The 24,065-nt window shown below is 34.6% G+C and overlaps 1 protein-coding gene across 7 annotated transcripts in view; it reads right to left on the reverse strand.

Moving 5' to 3' along the window:
* Positions 1-24,065, reverse strand: part of Trpc4 (transient receptor potential cation channel subfamily C member 4) — a 201,760-nt gene that overhangs the window by 25,266 nt on the left and 152,429 nt on the right. For all 7 annotated transcript variants that reach the window (XM_058582545.1, XM_046454333.2, XM_046454332.2 and 4 more), the window contains exons 5-6: positions 12,025-12,164; positions 114-427 (exon numbers count right to left, since the gene is read on the reverse strand). In XM_058582545.1, the coding sequence (XP_058438528.1) occupies positions 114-427; positions 12,025-12,164 (454 nt within the window). The remainder of the gene's footprint in view (positions 1-113; positions 428-12,024; positions 12,165-24,065) is intronic.

Below are 24,065 nucleotides of genomic sequence, written 5' to 3' on the forward strand. Positions count from 1 at the left end.
TTTCTGCTTTATGCATAATTTTCATTCTCCATTTTTTGCAACAATTTGTCATGGATTTTCCAATACTCTAGATTTGCTCCCATGTTACCAATGGAAACAGCTATCCAACTTACGTTGAAAATGCATTATTCTGCTTTTCACATCGTATGCCTTTGCAGCTTAATCCTTTGGTTTCCTCATAATAGAAGTACAATTGATTTAAGCCATTTGCAAATGCTAGCAGCACAAGGCAGTATATGAACAGAAACTTCAAAATGTCCAGGAGCATTCTTCCCAGAGATATTTGCAGAGGTCCCAGGTGAGAATTTGCAGTAAAAAGTGAGATCAGACGCAGGGAACTGAAGATGTTTGCAATAGCAAATAAAGCCTCAGCAACCAGAGTGGGATGCCACATGTCCCATGATTCTCGTGGGTTAAGAGCACTGTACTGGAGAAAACAGAGAAATACGGAGATGTAAAATAAACACATGCTTACGAATACATCAGATTCAGACCTGGGATGTTTTTTAGGTGACCCAGCACAAATGGCTTATTGTCTGGAAGCTGATGTCCTCTATGACCATCAACACAAAAATAACAGTTTATTAATTTATAAGTTTTAACCAAAGTGCCTTCTAAGTCTGTCCTTGTTATTTGTGATTATTGTCAATACGTTAATTCTAGCTGTCTTTGAATTTTCCCATGGAACTTTAAGAAAAGAAAAGAAAGAAGGTAGGGGAAATCAGATTTCGTATTGGAAAACAGCAATATCAAGATAGCAAAGCAAACTACATTATTTTTTTAAAAAGTTAACTTTTGTACAAAATAATCAATGACCTTACTTGTAATATTTGAAATAGCTGCCAATTCTAGAGGAATACATGTGGATGCAAATTATATATGAATGAATGACTGTAGTAGTCCTCTATTGCTTTGGAAACAGTAATGTCTAATAGGGGATAAATATCAGTGCTTTGTGCCTGAAATATCTTAAATGGAAATACAACCTAAGTTAAAATTCTATTGGTGGTTATTGAATTGCCATTTAAAAATATTTAATATATAGGAAATTCTGAATTTAGATTAGCTAATTAGATAAAATGTGTGATTTGAGGAAAATACTTGCCAATTTAAAATTTACTTAATTTATTTTATTTTGGGGGGTATCAGGGGTTGAACTCGGGCACTCTACCACTGAGCCATATCCCCAGCCCTATTTTGTATTTAATTTAGAGACAGGGTCTCACTGAGTTGGTTAGTGCCTTGCTTTTGCTGAGGCTGATTTTGAACTCGCATTCCTCCTCTCTCAGCCTCCCCAGCTGCTGGGATAACAGGTGTGTGCCACTGGGCCCATCTTGCCAATTTAAAATTTGCCCAGAAAATTTTCTAAAAACATAAGGCAATTGATTAAAATGCCAGTTTTGAATGATTGTGGATATTAAACCATATAAAAAGCACAACAAAATTCATCCCCTGTATTATTGAGATAAATGTGTATCCTTTAAAAGAGCCAAATATGCTTTTGAAATATTGAGATATGAAACTATAATTAAATTGGTATTAAAACTGAAAAATTAAATTCTCTTTTTCATAAACATCATTAAAACAGTATAAGAAGTTCTATTTCTCTGTAAGTTCCATCAGAATATTTTCATAATGAATCCACCTGAAAGATCTTGACATTTATTAATCAATTAATTCACCTTGAATCTAATAGATAGTATTTTTTAAATTCTCCCTAGGCCAGGGGACACATCTCAAGCTCTTGATGTTATTCAATTCTTGGGCTTTTGCTGGACTGACAATTCAAGACAATTAAGTTTGAACTAGAAGAAAATTATTTTCTATTTTTAAATCCTGATAAATGGTCTTGAATATCCCCATGCATGCCTTCAGCCTAAAATAGCTAATGATAGAGATAAAAAAAAACAGTTAAGATGTTCATCTTATAAATCTAACATATACTAGGGTGTGAGCACAGGGTACCAAACACTACCTAATTCTTTCTACTTAGCTCCCCTCTATATGATGTATGCTATCTTTTCATTCAAATACAGGGATTGATCACACTCTCCTTTCTTTCTTCACTTCTCTCTTGAAAGACATAAACATTTAAGTAGAGAACAATTCCCACTATGTCAATGGTTCATTCTGTTTTTTGTTAAACCTTTTAATATAGCTTAGGACTATATCTCAACAGAAACAAATGAAACAGTAAGTATCCTTAAGGATGCATTCATTTTCTTTGTATTTCTCACAACATTTAATGCAATATGCTGCATATGCATTTTATCCCATCAAGTATTTATAGATCAGTGATGTGGACAGGTACAACTGATTATAATAAAAATTCTCTAAATATCAGCACAAAGCATCCTAGGAGAAGAGAAAGTGATTAAGGGGCTTAGGAAGCTAGGAATGGATACTATATGTGTGTGTATATATATATTTTTTTTTTCAAAATTTTCAGAATCGTTTAAATCCAGGGAAGATGTACCTTGCTCTAGATTTCACAATTTCACACCAGCTCAAGTCAGTCAGATGTACAATCCCTCATCACATTGTGATAGAGTTCAGCTCTTCTGTGGATCGACTGTGCATAGAGCCCTTTTTAGTGATTTATCTCAGCTGGGACTCAAAAAAATCATAAGAGGTAATCTTAATAAATAGTAAGAAGCTAGATTTTATCCCAATATAATTATCCAAGTTGGATCCAGAATCTAGCACTTCTGATAAGTGCTGGGGAACAATGCCACATGAATATGTTCACATTATGCACAATCAAAGCTTTCTAAGCAAAACATCCCTGGTATGTGAGTTAAATGATGTTTGAATGGCAAACAACTTTTGAAAGTTAAAGACAGAGAGACTTCCTGAGAGACTTAGAAATATCTCCTCTGGTGCCATCTGCTTACATTCTCAGGATAATAAATCTAGAGACCTTCATCTCCCCAAAAAGAATTTATTTACTTAAGAAAGTTAAGGTCTTTCTTTCTCCTTCTCCAGAGGAAAGATGGGCAGCTTGCTCAGCTGCATCATATAAATTCTGAGATTCATAATTACATATTTCCTCTCTGGTGGTACAAATCTCTGGTATGCACAGAGTGCATCTGGCTCTGTCCATTTCCCCTGGGTGGGGGTGGTGGATGTGGGGAACTGATGATAAGATTACAACTTAAGCAAATAATTTGTCTGTCTTCTGATCCAGAAACTGTTAGGGATAAATAGAGATATAAACATTGAGTGATTACTTCTTGATTTTGTTCTATTAAGTTTTGTTTTAAATTTGTCTCCTGTCATTCACATATACATTTTCTCAGGCTTTTAAATATAGTCTTTATTTTATGAAATTTAAAAAAATTCTTATAAACCATGATGTTCTTTGAATGTGTATGAAATAATTGTAATTCTTTATTCATTAAATTTATTTCTCCCCATCTATTATTGGAGAATTAAAATATTAACTTGGAATATATATTTTTTATTATATAATTATTAATTTAATCATCTAATTACTTAATAATTAATTTAATTATTTGATTATTTAATTATTTAAATAATTATTTAATTATCTAAGAAGTTTTTGAAGTAAAATTTATACTCATTTTTCATATTTGCATCTTTGATTCTGTGATTGTTGGTGATTGTTGGCAGGTTCCTCTATCTTAAATTGAACAGTTGAGTTTGCTTTTTATCTCATTCCACCAACTCTCCATGGGTGTTTTCCTTGATTTGATTTCAGATCTCCATCTCTTTCTTTTTTAGACAGGGTCTCCTCAGCCCAGGCTGGTCTTAAATTCATGGTCTCAAACTCCTGGCCTTAAATGATTCTCCTGACTCAGCCTCCATGGTAACTGAGATAAGATGTATGGGCCACCATGCTGGTTTCATGATTCAGCTTTTAGTTATGACCCCAACTTTACATCTCCAACTCTGACTGCTCACATATTTTATATTTTACTGCCTGGTCAACTTTTCTTCTCATGTATGTATGTGTGTATATATATCAGAGGCATCTCAAACTCACAGACTATAGAAGGAACTTATTACCTTTTCTTCAAACTTTCTGTTTTTATATCTGCTGATCTTAATTAATGAACAGGAGGAAATCACCCAGTTCAGAATTTCCTGCTCATACTCAAATCTGCCTTTCCAAAATCCCAGTATCTAAATACAAATCTTCTACGTATTCTTTTCTTCATTATATCCTCCTGACTTCAAGCAGTTCTTTCTCTCTCTCAGTTATTCTGATAGAATATTCCCAACTATTCTCCCGGCCTTAAACTTTATCTCTTCAATCCTTTATTTCCTCAAAAATGACCTCTTCAAGGAGAAAATCAGACCATATCATTAATATTCTTCAATGACTGCAATGTCTTCTGGATGACATTTTGACTTCTGAACAGGTCACAGAAAGCTTTGAAATGTGTTTTCTAACTTCCTTTTACAATTGACCTACCACTGTCCCCAATTAGGTTCCTAGTACCCCAGGTCAAAATTTTAGAGCTAGCAATTCTTCAAATGAGCCACATATTCTTATTGAAATGCCTCTCTATGAATGCTGGGACCTTTGCACAGAATGAATTTAAATTGTAACCATTTCAACTGCTCAGCTTTTATTTATTCAGCAGTTATACGCTGCATGCCTATTCTGTATCAAGCACTATCTTCAGAGTTTGCAGTGGTAACAAAGGAAGGTACAGCCATGGATTTAGAATATACGAAGAAGACAGACATGAATCCAGTAATGCTAATCTTTCTTTTGAAAAGTGCTCTCTCACCAGGGATGAGTGGACGCTGGAATCATAATGGACCGGAGCTGGCAGCCGTGTGTTGTAGAATAATCTTGAGGGACAAATTAAGAGCTGTTCAATCACCACTAGCTTTTCTAGAAACATCAATTTCTGTCTCCCTTTTCCTCTCAAGTATTTGTTTTTTCATTCTACTCCTAACATACTCTGACTTTGCCACATACCTTCCTTTCTATACAGATTCCTTTCTAAGAGAACTCACTGCTCCTTTTGTAGATCTATGTAATAGGATATGTCACCTGTAGTTATTGGTCAGTTTTTCCTGCAGGGAACTTCATCTAATGCATTCTCATATGCTTGACATCTAGTAGAGTGTTTTATGTTAGAAACTCCAAAAGCACTGTAGGCAGAAGAATCATAGATATACACCAAAGTGTGGTGTTTCCTTGTATAATTGAGAGTAGCTTGTTATACCTGGAACACAAAGGCTTTATGAACATAAGATGAGCTTGAGAGGTGGTAGAGCCAAGTCATGAAGACCTTGAATTGAATCACAATAGTGGACAATGAGTTCCTTGAATATGGGAAAATATGTTGGTTCATCTTCATGTTCTCTTATAATATCTAATGCATACTTACAAAAACCCAGCAATCAATCAAAATGGATAAAACTTACAGGGATATATTATAAAAAATATTTATGCTATCATTTGGATCTGGAATGTCTCCCAAAGGCCAATGTATTAAAAAACTAGTTTCCAGCCTGGTATTATTGGGAGGTGGTGGAGCCAGTAGAATGGGAGACCAGTAGGCAATTTCAGATCACTGAGAGGCATGCCCTTGAAGGAGATTGTGGTGTCTTCTTTCCTTTCATTTCCAGTCATAAAGAGTTTGCTCCTCCATACATTCCCTGCCATGATATATAACAGCACAATCAATAGACATGGACTGAAATCTCCAAAACTGTGAGCCAAAATAAACCTTTTCTCTTTACGAGCTGATTTCTCCTGGTATTTATTGTAGTAATAGAAAGCTGACTAACACATTTATGAGAACAAATAGAATTCATATATTAGTTTTAATGTAAATTTTCAAGGTGTAAACTGTTTATTTTCTATAGATAATTATGTAGTGAAAGGCAATCCGAAGTCAAAGGACTTTTTCTTCTAGTAGATAATTCTAGATTAAACAACTAGGGTTCAAATCTCTTCAGCTCTTTTCCATAGAATGAAAGAACATTTTAGAAAGCCCAATACTTCAAGGAGTAGCCTTGTTATATCACTCATGAGATGGGAAACAATAATATTTGTCCCTTTTTAATCTCTGAAAATAGGAAGAATCAATGAAATACACAATTAGAAGTGTTTAAAAGAATGATGTTATTAAAAATCCATCCTGTTAAATGCTTTTATTCATAATTCTGATTTTTGAAAATATTTAAATTGCACAGTAAAAAGATATAGAAATTTATTCATTCTTTTCAAAGGATTGAATTAAATATTTAAGTGACAAGTTCTATATGGAAAATGGGCTGGGTATTATTTAGGAGTTAACCAGCCCTAATGAAGCTGAAGGAACACTGAAAATTGTGTCCCCAGGCATCAACAAACTCCTGATTAACTAACATTTCTATATAGTGAGAACAGGCAATGATTGAAAAATTTTCCTCTTGATAATTAGAAGTATATTTAATGAAAAAATTCACAATCCATGAGCTGTAAAATGCTAAAGAATCAAAGTATTAAAGGAAGCACCATAAAACATTGCATGTGAGGAGGAGAATGTCAAAGTCATATATTTCTATGCTGTGTCTTTGCACAATATGATGCTATTGTATTGAATATTCAAATTAAAAGCTACTACTGGATATTTACATTAGGTTCTCTCTTATGGCATTGAAGTTTATTGATTTAATCTTCACAACTATTCTATCGGGACTCATTAGTATTATTGTTTTACAGAAAAGAAATTTGAAGCCCAGATTAAATAACTTGCTCCAAAAAACATGAGTAAGAAGTGATATATGCTGTAGCCATGTCAACTATGGTTTCAGAATCCAAACTCAGCCATGGCCTTGGTTAGCAGGACTGTGCTGTAGTGTGGACCTTGAGGGTCCTCTAAAAGTCTATGTGTTAAAGACTTGGCCCCCAGTCTGTGGTGTTATTAAGAGATTGTGGAATCTTTAGGATGCAGGGCCTACTGAGAGGACTTGAGTCCTTGGAAACATATCCTTGAAAAGGACTGTGAGACACTCTGCCATTCTCTTCCTCTTTCTCTTTTATTTCCCAGCCACAAGGGGAGTGTTTTTTCTCTCCTCTGAGTTTCTGTAATAATGTACTGATGCACCACAAGTCCAAGGCAACAGGAGAATTGATAATTTACTGAGACCTTCAAACTGTGAGCCAAAATAAACCTTTTCTCATCTTTATTTATTAATTTATCTCAGATGTTAGTTATAGTAATGGAAAGCTGACTAATATAGGATATTTTGTGTGCATTTTAGAATCCGCCCCTTCAAGTGGATGAATTGCAAAAGGTTAAATGCCACAGTCTGATTGTCCCCTTCTCCCCAATTCAAATGTTGCTTCCCTGGAGTATGATGATATTTTGAGATGGAACCTTTTACATGTAATTAGTTTCAGATGAAGTCATAAAGGTGTGATGCTCATGGTGGGACTAGTGCCTTCTTAAGAAGTGACTTTGGATAACTTGCATGTTCTCTCTCTCTGTCTCTGTCTCTCTGTTTCTCTCTTCCTGTCATGTGAGAACACAAGGAGAAGTTGGCTATTTATAAGCCAGGAAGAGAGCCCTCACCAGAAACCAGCCATGCTTGTACCTTCTCTCTCAGGCTTCAAGCCTCCTGAACTGTGGAAAATCAATTTCTGTTTTTTTCAACCACTCAGTCTATGACATTTATGATGACACCATGAACAGACTAATACAGTAGACCAATTAAATATGTGTGGCCACTATGGTGAGACCTATTCTAAAGGGTTCTCCATCTGAACATCACAATTACAGAATGGAAAAACAAGATGACACTATTTTTTTTTCTGATTCCAAAAAGACCTATTTTTCGATTATTTTTTCCTGTTTATGCATGCTTGGATATAAGGTTGAACCAGTAAAATGCCAACAGAAGTCCTAGTTATAACCTTTTGTTAATCTTGTCCGAAGCACAGAGATGTCTATTATTTACTAGGGAGCGATATTAAAATTATTTCATCAACCTCATACTATATTGTTAATAAATCACCTGTCTTGATGATCTTACCTCCTAAACTTTTCTCAAATTCAACCTTCTATTAATTTCCCTAGGTCCATTGCTATATTTCAGGAATTCATCATTATTTGAATGATTTTTTTTCTGTTTAAATATCATTAATGGATCTTCACCATTTGTAGAGTAAGGTTTAAATTCTATATCAGAATGTAGATAGTACTTCTCATCCTCTTCCTGTCCCCATTTCCAAGATCATGTCTCATATGGAATTCTGCTTTATTTATTTTGGAATTTGCACATTGTGCCTTTTCTCTGTCAAATGCTCTTGCATGTTCATGAGCATGACAGATGTTCACTTTCTCTATCCTCTCTATATTTCCCTTCCATTCCATTATACTTCCAACACTGTTTCATCCCGTCTTTGATGCTACCATTACCCCTGCTCTAGACCTCTATACATTGCAAGAGGCTCTTTATAGGCATTTGTCCTTTACCCACCTGACTGTGAGCAGATCCTACATCTCAGGAATTCTTACATTCTCAGAAATCAAATCCAAAGCTGGTTTCTCAGTGACTACCAATTAAAGTTTATTGATAAAATCGGCTGTTTAGCTGTGTGGCAGTTGCTTGCCTTAATTTCACCAGAATCTAAGGTAAGGAAGGACGATTTCAGTGTGTCAGTATGACAGCACAGACTCCCATTGTATGTGCTCTTTGGGTTACTATCAACACTTTACAAATAGTAAAGTTGAGACCTGTATTAAATAATTTGCCTCAGGTACATGGGTTAGACATGATAAAGGCAAGTGTGAATCAGGAGTTCAAACTCTTTTTAAACTAAAACGAAGTAAAAGACATCGTTAAAACATTACAAATGGACTCTTAGTATAAGAGGAAGAAGACAGGAGTAAAAGGAAAAGAAAAGACACTGATATTGAGTGCTTCTATCAATTCATTTACATCTCCTACTGACAGCATAAAGTAGAAACTATTATTTTCCTTATTTTATAGATGAGATGAAGAGAGATGAAGAAACAAATCCAAGGTCACCCAACCAGTAAGTGATGGGGTAAAGGAATGAGCCCAGGAAATGTGATTTTGAAGTGCATGCCATTAATTATACTCACATGACTCAAACACATTCATTGTGCAAGTCATTCAAAGAACACTTCATAATTCATATTGCAACCATTGCTGAACTTCAATGACTAGTATGCAAGAAAGCAATATATGTCCCAAAGATTTCATACTCCTTACGTCATCTTCACTTACAGTAATTTCTGGATCCTACCCCATAAATATTTTTTCCCTGCTAGCCTTCCTCCTTCACCACTTGAGGTAAGTGGGTTTATTCCAAATATAAAGCTTCCCTGCAGTAGTTTTTATAGTAGAATATATTTTATCTGTGCAGAATTTACAACATTCTAAGTAAATTGAAATCCCATATCTGAAAGTCTTGAGGCAAAAAAATGCATGAGTATCCATTTGTATTTGTTCACATCCATACCACACCATGTGCCAGAGTTCTCATATATAATAAAATATATACATGTATGCAAACACCATGTAAATATCTTATGTGTCGTTTAAATATTCTCCTTAAGAAGTGGGTGGGTTTCTTTAGGACTCAACCATACACTTCTTTGAGATCATACAACACAATGCTCTTCAAAGTGTCTACCTTAAACTATAAAAAGCAATCCAATTTTTTAAACCGGCATATGACATTTATCAAAAGAAGAAATGCAACAACAAACATGTAAAATGGTCTACATCACTAATTATCACAGAAATGCAAATCAAAACCAAATGAGATACTATTTTACCCTAGTCAGAACACCTACTATTAAAAAAGCAAAACATAATCCGTGATGAAGATACAGACAAAAGAGAGCTCTTATATACTTGCTGATGGGAATGTAAGTCAATGTAGCCATTACGGAGAATAGTATGGTGGTCCCTCAAAAAACTAAAAATAAATCTATCTTATGATCAAGCCAAGCCACTTCTTGAGTATGTATTGAAAGGAAATGAAATCAAAATATCAAAGAAATACCTGCACTCTCATATTTATTGCAACACTATTAACAATAGCTAACATATGAAATTAATCGAGGCATCCATTGACAGATGAATGGATGTATAAAATGCAGTATAAATGCACAATAGCATATTACTCAACCATAAAAACTAATGGAATCCTATTATTTGCAGCAACCTTGATGGAACTGGAGGACATTATACTAAGTGAAATAAAGCAGACACAGAAAGACAAGTACCATATGTTTTATCTCCTATATGAAAGCTAAAAAAAGGTCAAAGTGAAAGTAGAAGAGAGTACAATAGGGATAATTAGAGGCTGGGAGATAGGGGGATATAGGAATGTGGGATGGGATAACAGATACCAAAATACAGTTTAATAGGAGAAATAAGTTCTGGTGTTTGACACCAAGGTAAGGTGTCCACAGTTTACAATAATATATCTTTTGTGGAGAACTGCAAAAGAACTGCTTGAAGTCTCCAAACATGAATGACAAGGAGATAGAAATGATAATTATCCTGATTTGCTCAATACATATTATATGCATGTATTGAAATACTGCGCTGAGCCTTATAAAAATGTACTATTATCATATGTAAATTAAAATTTAAAATGAAAATAAAACAAAAATATTTCAATGAAGCACTTTCCTAGTTTATCTACATCGGCAAGTATTGTCTGGAAATCTGTTATAAATGCAAATTTGACTCCTGCCTTAATATTCCTAATTTTAAATATGGGGAGGGAGAAAAGGAATCTGTGTATCGTGAACTCTCCTGGTGATTCTTATGCATCTTGAAGTTTGAGAAGAATTGCTATTGTCATATAGTCCCAGAATATTATGATAACCTGGGGCACCAAAATAAAAACCCATAAACATTAATTTTTAGTAGAAGGAGGTTTAAAATGACTTTATAGATAAGAAATTTTCTTCTGCTGTCTTAATAAACTGCTCAAGGTCATTAGCATCAATGCATACAGGTAAAATTAGGAAAATATGTCCCCACTCTTAAAATAGCTTTCTCTCCATAAAATTAATAGAAATTTACTTTTCTTAGTATGTTGATGAGGTAACATTTGAAGTTTGCCAAATGCTGAAAACTATGAATTTTCTTACTTTGGGCATATTTGATCCTGTCAGATCTGAATATGGCACAAAGACACAGGCCACTATTTTAAGACCTAGACTAAATTAATAAGTGTTCACTTACACGTTAGCATTTTCTAGTTCACATCATTAAATTGCATGCATTATTCATGTAATACCCAATTAGATGCTCTTTGTTGTTTTTTTAAAACCAATTCATAATCATTTTGAAATAAATTATTTTTTAAAGGAGGAGAAAAGGAAAGAGGCAAACTCAAAGGGAGGAAAGGGGAGATATAATGCTTTGGTATGAAAAAAGTCCCTCCAAGTACAAAATAATTCCAATTGTTATTGCAGAACAAAAATGTTGTATGAAAATTATGTGGTTGGCAATAAGATTGATGTACAAAATCTGGGGGAGTAATGAATGTGTGAGACTCCAGCACTGTCATGTTGAATGGGAAGAGGTGAAAGAAATTATATTCTGCTCTAATTATATCAAACCCTATTAGGTTAAACTGAAATAACAATTTCAATGCTTTGAAAGAGTAATATTTTGATATGTCTATGAAGTTTTATCTATTAGTTATAACTGATAAAAATAGATTTGGTTGAAAAAAATTTAAATAGGTATTTGATGTAATATTTCCTTAAAAGTGGAAAGAATTGGAACTAGAGTAGCTACTGGGAGTAATTTTGAGGCATTATGTTATTTAGATGCAAGAAAACTGGATGATAATTTCTAAGGGCTTTTTAAAACGTGTTTTTTTTTGAGTAAAGATTATGTAATATCTAAGTATTTGAACTCTATTACAATAATGGGCTGATGAATATCACATAAAAACCTTTGGCACATTTTTAACAGAATCAAAAGCAATCAAAATAAAGGCATATCATTAGTTATCAGAACTTATGCTTTACCAACAATGTAAATAACAGTTACCTTTACAAATGCAACAATTTTCAAGGAGATTGTTGCTAAATATAAGGAGTTCATCACAAAATCCATTAGATTCCACCAATCATGGATGTAATCTTGAAGTCCTCCATCCCACATCTGTTTAATTTCTCCCCATATAAAACCTGCAATTATAAAAAGGTTCATTGTGAGTATGATTTTCAATCAAATCACTGGAGAAAGAGATATGCAATTTAGTAATTATACACTGTGAAGCTGCAAAAGACCAGGTAGTTACATTTGATATAACATTTATTTTTATAGGTAATAATATTGAGTTTCAGACATCTTTTAAGACTTCCAAGACACTAATCTAATTCTAGAAAATGCTGTTAGGTCAGCTTCACTTTCTTTTATCCATTTGACAAATTCATAAAAGTACAGTTTTAATTGAATTGTAATTTCTCTGTAACTATATATTTTTCTTATGGAAGATATAATGACATTTTATTGTAAGCAAATACATTGAGATATATTCTTCTCCTAAGTCAAAATGACTTCAAAATTCACAAAAAAGTATATCTAACAAACACAACTGGTTTAAACAATTAATCAAGGTATCCTTTTGTGCATTTTTATGCATTTAGCACCTTCAAAGATCTGATTTAAGTCTTGGATAAAAGATTATAACGTTCATGTTAGTTTGTCAAAATTATTTAAATCTAGCAATAGCTTCAAAAATATACCTAGAAAAAATATAAATCTCTATCTTTCATTATGGTTATACTTTAATAGAAATATACTTTATATATAATGTATTTTATTTTAAAATGCACTATTTTCTAAGAAATGCTTATAAAATATCAATGTAGATTATCATTTTATTTCCATAACCTTATTAAAATATATAATGCTATCTTTGCAACCCAATAATGACAGAAAAATCAAAATATCTAGAACCAAGAAATATTGAAAGATAAATATGGTATTTTAAATATGTTACTATCAGCAAACAATGAAATATCTCTAAGAATAATAATCTGGAATCTAAAAGGTTTAATATTATATTTACCAACAGCTGAAAATATGAGAAAGCTAGAAAGAGTATTGCCCTTACTCTAAAAGCAATAAATCAATCAATCAGATTATCTATAAAAATCATCACTTTCATAAATTCATAAGAGAGGTAAGAAATCATAGGGCATAAACTTTAACAACAACAACAAAAAGCACATTACTACAAAAAGAACCATGTTATGATCCTTTAGCTCAGAGAGTAGAGGGGCTGGATAGAGAGGCACCATATAAGAGAGTCAGAAGAATGCAGCCATATTGTTTAAACTAACTTCTAAAGGCTGCATGCTGGCTCACAAGAGAGAATAGAACCCTGGGGAGAGAGATGCAAGGAGTTTCCTTCTACTGGCATGCTCTTCCATGCAGACCCTACCCACTGCTCAAAAGAAAGATTATAGCCTGGAAGAACACAGCGGCTGCCTCTGTGGAAAGGCATGTAGCTCTCACCAGACACTTCTCTCTTGAAGAGCAAAACATTTAGCACTATGGCAGAGACAAGAGACAAGAAACTACGGTGGGCCTCAGGTTTACACCAATAACTTTCGAGGTTTCCTATCACCGGGAAAGGGACAGAAAATCCTGTCCTGTACATGCTCTCAAACATCCGACTGCTGTGGAAACAGTGTACGGATCACTGACAATCTCCAACCCCAATGCAGAGAGGACTGCCTTGGTCTACCCTTCCCCATCCATCATCAGGCTAACACCAGACAGGAAGCAGGAGCTGGCAACCACTGAGGAGGGGCCAGAGTCTGTGTGGAGACTTAGCTTGGAGGCACAGGTTCCCAAGAAAGGTCCAAAGTTGTAGGTGGAGCAGGGACAATGAGAATAACCCTCTCACTGAAGGCAGAAGTGTTACGGCACACTGACTGCAGTCAAATCAAAAGCCAATGTCAGCTCAGCAACTGACTCTCTTGTCCCAAACTTCTCCAATGATGTTCAACAGAAGGAAAATGTGCATTTTCAGGCATTAAGTGGTACAGAAGTACATTTGACAAACATTTTATAAAATTAACATCCATCCATTCATGACTAAAACGTTTGAGCGAAACATGAGTAGAAGGGAAATTTATCAACCCGATTAAGGAAATTTATGAAAATCTACAACTACCGGCAGACTGGCTTACTCTTTAAGGGGTGTGGGAATAAATAATTCAGGCTTTGCAAATAATGAATGGGCATGGCTGTGTTCCAGTGAAACGAGAAAAAACGCAATGAGGCCAGATACACCTTGCTGGGCCATAGTTTTCTAGCCCTTATGGTGGTGATTTCATGACTGTATGTGTCAATATTTTATATGTTTGCATGTACACAATTACCATGATAGTGCTATAACTTAATTTGAATGAATGCAGTAAAAATTATGAGTCTGATGTTGATGAATATATATTAAGATAGATACAAATAAACAAAAATGATAAATATTATAATATACTAACTACAGGTAATATCTGTTACTATACTTATGTTTTACATTTTCTGCATGTTTGAAAAATATAGAAGCACTAAAGTTTCTGAATAGCTCAAGCAAACCTGAGCAAAAAGAACAATGCTGAAGACATTACAATACCTGATTTTAAAATGTACTATAGAACAATTGTAATAAAACAACAAAGTGTTGGTATAAAAATAAACACATAGATTAATAGAATAGATAGAATATACAGAAGCAAATTCACACATAAATAACCATTTGATTCCCCACAAAGGAGCCAAAAGCATACTTTGGAGAAAAGGCAGCCTCTTCAATGCTGGGTAAACTTCCATCTGTAGAAGATTGAAACTAGACCCCTATCTCTCACCTGTATATGAAAATAAACTCAAAATGGATCGAACACCTTAATGTAAGACCAGAAACTTTGAAACTACTACAGGAAAGCATCAAGAAAACACTTGAAGATATTGGTATAGGCAACAATTTTATATACAGGACTCCAATAGTTTTAATAGCAATAATTAGCAAATTTTTCTAATGCAAATGGAATCATATCAACTTAAAAAGTTTCTGCACAGTCAAGGAAACCATCAATAGAGTGAAGAGACAGTGATAGGATGAGAGAAAAATCTTTGCTGGCTATTCATCTGACAAAGGGTAAATATCCAGAATATATACAGAATTCAAAAATTAACACATAAGAGGAAGTAAGCCAATCAATAAAGGGCAAATTGGCTGAATAGACACTTCTCAAAACAAGTACAAATGGCCAATAAACATATGATAAAATCCTCAATATCCTTAGCCATCAGGGAAATGCAATATTAAATTTTAAGTTACAATTAAATTTATAACCCAAATAAGAATTGATTTCAGGTGAATGAAGTATAGCGTTCTATGTTAAAGTCTGCTGTAGACCACTGCTTTGTTCTAGATCAGGCATTTTATATCCTAACTCTTCCTTTGAGTCTCCTTTCATAAATAAAGATCTCATGAGAGGTCACCCAAGATAGGGAAATGATTACAAGGGTGATAATATTCTTCACCTCTATATCAAAGGAAGCAGTACATCAGAATGGAACATGATTCATGCACTGATTTTTAGAGCTGGTGGGAAACCAAATTTATTTTATCCAGTGAGAAAAATTGCTTGGCACACAAGGAAACATTCCCCTCTCCTACATCTGAAGTGCCTTTTCCTACTCTTCTGAGTATAGTCTCAGAATCCAGCAGATACCCACAGTTTATAGAAGAAATTAAGGCCAAGAAAAACCTGAATTGAATCTGAATTGCCTAAGTAAATTAGAATTATACAACATTTTCTTGTTCTTGAAATGTTACAATGTAGCTATATTATTTTGTCTTGCTTGAAATTTTGCCAATTCATATAGGTAAGAAGGTGTGAGGTATGTGTGTGTGGTTGTAGACTGGACAAATGCATTTTGAGTTTATGTTCAGCAGAAGGTCACAGTGATTAGAACTGGACTGTATCAGGTGAGGGAGGTGCCAGGGTCAAATGAACCAGCAACCAGCTTTATTGAACCTTAGCCAAGCAGTCTAATCTCTCCAGGTCTCATTATCACTCTTCAAAGAGAAGTTTATATGACTTCCAGAAAATAGGATTCTGCCCCAGTCATATAAATTGCCAGGCATTGCTTCTTCCTGTTTATGGCATCAGAATTTTACTAAAATTGGTCATCAACATATCTTCCATGAGAGATTAAAACACTGTCCTCTACAAGAAGACAGATTTATCTGCTCTTATTGCCCCAGAAAGGCAGAAGTTGAATTTTTGATATGAAGTTGGATTTTTTTTAACTTCTGGCCCAAAATTTAAAAAACAATCTCTTGGTGATTAGAGTTGCTCTAAACCTGGAATAGAGGTAGAGAAATCTAATCCAGATCCTAGAATATCTTCCTTTAGTTGTATGTCAAAGAAATTCTGGCAATGAGGGGAACCTCTCTATGTAATCTCTAACATTCTGAAGCATTTGTGATTTAGTTGTTTACAAATTTGTATGTATCATAAAATAAAATATATTCTAAAGTACCTGCTAAGCAATAGGAGCATTTATGGTAAATGCTCCTTACAAATATATTGTATTATCACTCTACCTACTTCTACCAAACTGGAAATCCACATGTGAACTTACAACACCAAATAACTAACTTCAAATATTTTGTAAAGCACTCTGTAAAGGAAAAAATATATTATGGGCCAAATTGATGTAGAGGGCAAAAGAGAGACACCGGAAAGGAGTTTTAAAGAAGCAGTTATAGTATCAGCCTAAAATGATATTTTAACTTGAGAGTTCCAAATAACTGAGAAAACTCTGTTCTGATGAGGTGGATTCTAGGAAATGACACTTCAATTGAGCATTTAGATTGGATGATCTCTAGGTTTTTTTTTTTTTTTAAGAAAACTAACAACAAACACAATTGAATTATGATATAGTACAGTTTGTTTTCTGTAGTCCAAGGAGGAGACATTAAATATGACTTTCCTGACCGCCCCAAATCTTACCTCACTCCTGATCTTTGAAAGACACAAAACTGAGAAAAACAGGTATCCTGATGAAACTGAGAACTCACTGCTGTCACTTTTTTCTGAACTTGAGCTATAGATAAGACTGCCACTTGATGCTTGAACTTGAGCTATAGATAAGACTGATGGTTTGCAATCTTTATTTTTAAACACCATCTTGAAGTACCAGCTCATATAGCTGTTACTATACCTGTCTGATGGCTATTGATTTCTGTCTGCTATGAGCATGTTAGTGAAATGCCAAATTTCATTTCTTCTGGTGATAATCACAAAATTTTGGAAGAAATAAGCCATTAGAAAAATGGATGATGCTATAAACTAACTGAAAAATGCATCCAGATGAGTAAACTATTCATGGCAACTAAAAAGCCTAAAGAGAACAAAGCTTGAGGGAGATGCTGTCACAAAATGTTTGTCCTGTTCCCACAACGGGAACATTTCAAAATAGCTCTTTGCTGTTTATAAACAGATGACATGATTTCTCAGAGTTGTGGTGGAGTCCTAATTATGTGCATTGATGTTAAGGCTGTGGGGACCAATGAAGGAAAGATCATAGTGCAAATGAGTCAGAGAACTTCTTTTTACAAAATATTTGTGGATGCCTGGAAGTGTTTGCTGTTCCCCCCCCCCCCTTTTTTTAATCTTTCCCATAATTTTTTCACTTAGGGCTGTATGAGTGTTCTATTATTTCCTGTCCTGTAAAGCTGGCTGTGAGGATTAGATGGAATAGGCAGTTCATTTAACAGCTCCAATTTCAAGTGAAAGATATGTAATTCTGCCTACAGGGCTCTTACCTTCTCCTGCTCTTGGTACTTAAACAAATAGTAAACAGCCACCTCAAACAAAGAGCAAGTCACCTTCCCACCCATGGCCAACTCCAAAGGGCCTGTTATTCAAGCCCCCAAATTGTCAGGGATCTGACCTTGGAAGACTCCTTATAGAAAACTGAGTTTCATGCTGAGGCATCAAATCAATGAAGATAAAAAAGAACACAAAGAATCCGTCTCCCTCTGCTGGAATTTTGCTTTGTTTTGTTTTTCAAATCATGGAATAAAACAGTAGTTTCTAGTCAGAATCCTGCTTCTACTCAAGAAGAAATCTCAATACTGTTAAGTTGTTTTACTTGATAGAGACTCACATTGTATGTAGTACTAACACTAAGTTAAGGGGCAGCTCCTGCGGTCTCAGCATCACACTTAAAAACTAAACAAAGATAAAGAAAAGAGACTCACTCTCCATTTTTTTGAGGACAGCTTACAGACAATTATAGCCAACCTTTCCCATCTGAGGTTACTAGAGATACTGGGATTATATCTATTATATCTATTAGCAGCCACCCACCCCTTCATGCTCAATGTCTCCATAGGGAAAGAAGTAGGAAAGCAGATAGCAAGAGAGCCATGGGGTCAGAAAAGTACAGTTTTTGCACTATGAGGGATCAACACCAGAGAGAAAAGGAGGTGATTACTCACCACTGCTACTGATTCCTTAATTCAAGCAAAGGAGACTCCAAGAATATCCTACATATTTAGAGATTTCAACAAAGAGAAAATGGCATCTTACTCTCTTCTGGGGTGTCTACTTGGGTAATTGGCTTGGTTCTCTCTTCCTGGATCTAGACCATAAGAAAAGATCGAGGAGCAGTGGGGTCCAGCAGCAGAGCATTTGAACCTCTTGTCATTTGATGTGGCAAGGTTCCTTGATACTTGAGTCAGTGCATGTTAGAGGAGAAGGCTGAGTGTGAGCCAACTCTCCAGTAATCAGGAGGAACATTTTAGGGTTCCAGAACCCCAATAGGAACGGATTTCTCTTTATAGGAGCTGAGGGACTGAAAGATGTCAGAGTTGAATCTCTGATTCAAGAATCATGAGGTGTGGAGGCAAGATAGGGCCTTCTACAGATCATTCATCCAGCTGAGGAGAGTCAGTATGTCAAAGCCTGACACTCAGGCTACTCGGTAATTCCCAGAAGTGTAGGGCACTCAAGAAAAATATCTGTGACCAGAGTACCATTGAAGTCATGGAGATGTTTAACTTCTCCTGTCATCCCTCTTCACTAAAACCCTGGGAATGGAGAGAACCTCCGTATCTCTCCTTCCATCCCAGTGTTGGAGAATGAGAAAAGATGGGCAATCTAGGTTCTTTAAGCAATGGGCTTAGACTTTGCTGCAAAGAGATAATCTTTAAACTGATTTGAACTATGCTGGGCCAGCTTTTAAATAGCTCAGTTTAAGGAAATCGTTATCTAATCGCGATATCATTAAAGAACAGGGAAAATATATTAGATTATAGGTTAACAGAGGAGAATGGTTGGAAGGAGTAAAACCATTTCATGTTCAGTTGTTAATGAATTAGATCTTCTTAGTAAAACTAGCTAATGAGTATGAAATTTGCATAAAAATTGACTTCTAGAATTGTTTCTCAATCTTAAATGTTTAAGTACCTCTGCAATTTCTGAATCAACCAACCAAGATAATCATTCAAAATCTTAGTTTCTCATAAGAATCCTCAGTTATTATGATTTTAATCAGCAGACCATACTCAAAGAGTCATCAACTTAATGGGGCAGTGAATGTTTAAATATTCTAAGTTTGAAGACTTCTAAAAACTTTTGAACCACTGTGGCTTTAACATCATTATTTTAACAGAAAAAAATGTAGGGAGACACAATCAGGGAAATACATATTTTCAAAGTTGACTAAGAAAGGATGCTATGTTAGTTTTAGATTATTATTAGAATGTAGAACTTGAGCATTCTGGATTATCTGATAACTTCTGACCTAAATACAGTTACTTAAAAATCAAGTGGGAACTTTCTATCACTGTGGTGGCATTCTTTTTATAGGATTTCTGTTTAATTTAAAATTTCCCAAGAAAATTAAAGGGTTGGATACTTGTGTAGATGGGAAAATAATGAACAAACATTTCTCCAAGTTTTTGCTTATGTCACCTTTTCAATGAGTAACAATAGCTGTTAATATACATTTTCAAATTGATGAATACTAGTTTTTCACTGTGAAGATTACCACTCTCCACTTATTATAAACTTCTGAATATTTTAAAGACAAATATGAACAATATATATTTATCTCTTTTCGATTTCCTGAATACCCCTTACAGACACACACATACATACACTAATAAAACACTAAAACATTAATAATATCATTGGAAGCAAGGAAATTCAAACTTAAGTGTCAGCAACCAACACATGGGAACCAAAAAGGAAACACCTCAAGGTCATATCAGAGGACTTCTTTCTTTCTTTCTTGGTGTAGCTTGTTCCTTTCAGTGTTAGCCACACACACTGGGTTTTAGACCAGAGGTTAGTAGTGATGACCCAGAGGGGATATGAAGGTAGTGGTAGTGATAATTGTGGTGCTGGTAAATGTGATATTCAGTACTAAATTATACCAAATGTGCATGTTAGTGTGTTATATCTTTAATAAATTTACAGACGAATTTAATCTATGCAAAAATATAGGCTGGTAAATGAGACAGAGAAGGGTAAATGTGGACATTTAAGTTTCCAGGCAATTTGTACCTCTTATAATTCTGCTCTCTCACTTTTGGGGCAGTATTTCTTAGAGAATAAAAGGTCTAACTCTGGGTTTGAGTCTAGTGTCTCTCACTTGCTAGCTGCTTAATGCTGCACAAGGGACCTAGCTTTGCAAAGCCTGTTTTCCTCTCTGTGAAATGTTATATTACTATTGTTTAATATGGTTAAGTGGAACAGAGTTACTGAGAAGTTCACAGAAGAACATGAATTTAAATTACTAATCCTTGTGCCTAACCTTTTAGGTACCCTTCAAAAGATGAATGGATAAAAAAAATGTGGTATATACACACAATGAAATATTACTCAGCCATAAAGAATGAAATTATGGCATTTGATGGTAAATGGATGAAACTGGAGACTATTATGCTAAGTGAAATAAACAATTCCCAAAAAACCAAAGGCTAAATGCTGTCTCTGATATATGATTGCTACATACATAAGGAGAAGGGGAAGGGAAGAATAGATTCTGCTACTGTTACTACTGTCACTACAACTTCTATTGTTATTCTAAAGTAATGAAAACTAATCCAAGTGTCCCCCTCCTCTTTCACTGTGACCCTGGTTTTTCTGGTGTCTGATCCTCCTTTCCTATCTTTTCTCCTCTTCCTTCAAACCTCTGAACCATGTTGCCAAATATTTTCTGAGGGTCTGTAGATTCCAGATTTAGTGTATTAGGTTCATATTGCATTGCCACAATCTAAAATAATTCACTTTGTCTCCAATTTGCCACTTGGCAAATATTAGTAGGTCTACAAAATAGTTTAAATATTTATAAATGATATGTGTTTTGAGATTTTACTGTGTTAGTGTTGAAAACTCCATAACGATGTCCTTAAGGTATTTTCTTCCACATGTAGGAATGAGGATTATCTATCATTCTGCAATGATTATCTGATTCCTTTCAAATTTAAAATACTCCTTTTAAATTAATAACCAGATGTTTGGCAGTTGTGTTTTAGACTGTATGTTTCTGCACCTAGTTCACTGAGATTTTTTTTTTTTTTTGAGCTCTGCACCAAGTGGGGGAGAGAGGATAGGTCACAGGTTAGTTTCTTATCATTGCAGAATTATCTGTTCAGTTCTTGAAGGGGCTAGATAATTCAAAGGTGAGGTTGAAAATACGAATCCTTGAAGCCATCCGATCTTAATGACTATTGCACAGAAGATGTAAAAATACATGGCTGAGGGTGTAGCTCAGTGATAGAACATAGGCTTAGCCCAGGACCAATACAAATAAAAATGGTCACAAGAAAGGAATAATACACAGGATTTTTTTTTTGGTCCCTATGAATGTCTAAATAAGAATTTGATCATCATTTTTCATTCTGCATCTTCATTTGGCAGGCTTTGTTAAAATTTTCAGACTTGTTAATATCAACCCTTTAAAACACAAAACATAAAATACATCATAGAAGTGAGAAGCCAATGTTGCTAAAGAGAAATGGCTAGATAAGTAGGCAAGATGGATAATCTGGGTATTAGGAGCACTTCTTGCTTTATGTCTAGAAATTCAATAGATGCTATTTTAACACAGCTTAGATCTGTTCCATCTTTCCCTCAGTTGATCCTTCCTGTCACCCTGCTCAGTGTGCGAAGATTTACCTCCTGTTTATTTGTGGCATGCTTCCAGGCAAACATGTGAAGTCAAGGCACTTCAGCAGCTATTGTGTTTTCTCATGGGAGATTAAAGAATTCTGCTTTATTAATATGACCATTCCATTAAAGTTCTTCTTTGATGAAGGATGGAATCAATTTTATAATATTTTTTAGCTAAATAATACATAAGTCTACAGGTGGAAATTTTACACAAATACATACTTTTTGGTGTAGGGAAATAAAGTTATGGCACAAATTTGGTTGCTAAAATGTAGTTACCATGGATTCTAATGAAAAATTCAAAATGGTATCTGGGAAGGCCTGAAAACTAGAACCGAAAGGTATTTTATTTTTTCATATCTCATTCCATTTTATCCCCAGAAATAAACAACCTTTACCTGTGATAAAACTGCTGCTATAATTCAGATGAATTCTCATAGTGAACATTATACATATAACATGCTTTGTCTAGTTTGCATGTAGATTTTTGTAAAAAGGAATTTCACATATGGGTATTCTATTCACCTCACATCCCTCATATTATATGCTAAAAATAAAACCCTGTATATAGTAAGGGACTTATAAAGATATATTACTCAACATACCACAGTTTCAGTACCCCAATATTGAGCATCAATAAGAAAATAGCATAGAAACATTACCATTGTACTAATGGCAAGATATCTAGATCCATTAGGCTAAGAACAGTTCTTATGGGTGAAACAGCAAAGTGTATAAAATAAAGAAAGTCCCCCAAAAACCATACTTCTTGAAAGAAAGGAATTAGTTTTAAAGGATAAATTTTAAAATTAGAGAAATTTTCTGTCCAAAAAAGTGAAAATGACATAAATATGGAAAGCAATTAAACAAAAGTCTTTCTGTTGGGGTAAAGAAAATGGGAGGCATAAAGTTTGGCATTTTTCTTAAAATAAAGTTATCAGAGTTCTGAGAAATAGCCTCTGAGTTTGAGTAAAAGTTAATTTAGTACCAAAAACATTTATTACTTTACACAAAATGGTTCACAGAGATGACATGGATTGAAAACCTAAACCAGTTCAAAAAGATGTGGGGAAAACCCATCAACAGAGTTCCAAGCTCTCATTGTGAAAAGTTCACAGTTTGTAGGAGTCATTCAGTCTTGTGATTCTAAATCTAGGACCTTACAATGGGTGAACCATGAAATGTCCTGTTATAATTGAAACCAGTGACCACCTATATTATCTGAAAGAAGGCCTGAGTAAGAAAATAGATTTGATTCATTCATATAACCATCAAATCAGACTATGCCTTCTTCACTGTCAACCCTTCTGTAGAAGATTAAAGCATTTCTAACCCAATGTCTTTATCACCCCTTTCTTACCTCCCTACAAAGACCAATTTTCTTTCCTTAATAATAGGAGTTCAGCACACAGGATGATAGGAATAAGTGGGACTTTAGATGTCATCCACTCTAAATCTTTCAATATACCTATGAAGACACGGAAAATCCCCAGAGTCTGTGACAGTCCATAATTTCATGATTTCTTAGTGGTAGAGCCTGGTTCACATATTCCAGTCCAGTGCTTTTCCCGTTATAACCGGATCATATAAGCACACTCCTTATAGTTATGGGTCTATTAAAGCACCTAGAATTCAAGGCTTGGCTATGAGGCACTCAACCATTGCCCAAACTTGATGAATAATACAACTATTTGAAAAAAATCTGCTTGATATATAAACATTCTTTCTCATGCCCTGTCCTGTAAAAGCAAGATAATCATTCCCATACATATTTTTCTTATTCTAGGAAACAATTTTTCTTCTAAAAACTTCTTAGATAATTGAACTCCCTGTGGTCAGAATATTTTGAGAAAAAAATGCCTTTAGGAGATATCACTC

This window comes from Marmota monax, unplaced genomic scaffold (assembly GCF_021218885.2).
Source record: "Marmota monax isolate L192 unplaced genomic scaffold, Marmota_monax_Labrador192_F-V1.1 WCK01_AAM20220418_F8-fsc00011, whole genome shotgun sequence".
Classification (NCBI taxonomy): domain Eukaryota; kingdom Metazoa; phylum Chordata; class Mammalia; order Rodentia; family Sciuridae; genus Marmota; species Marmota monax.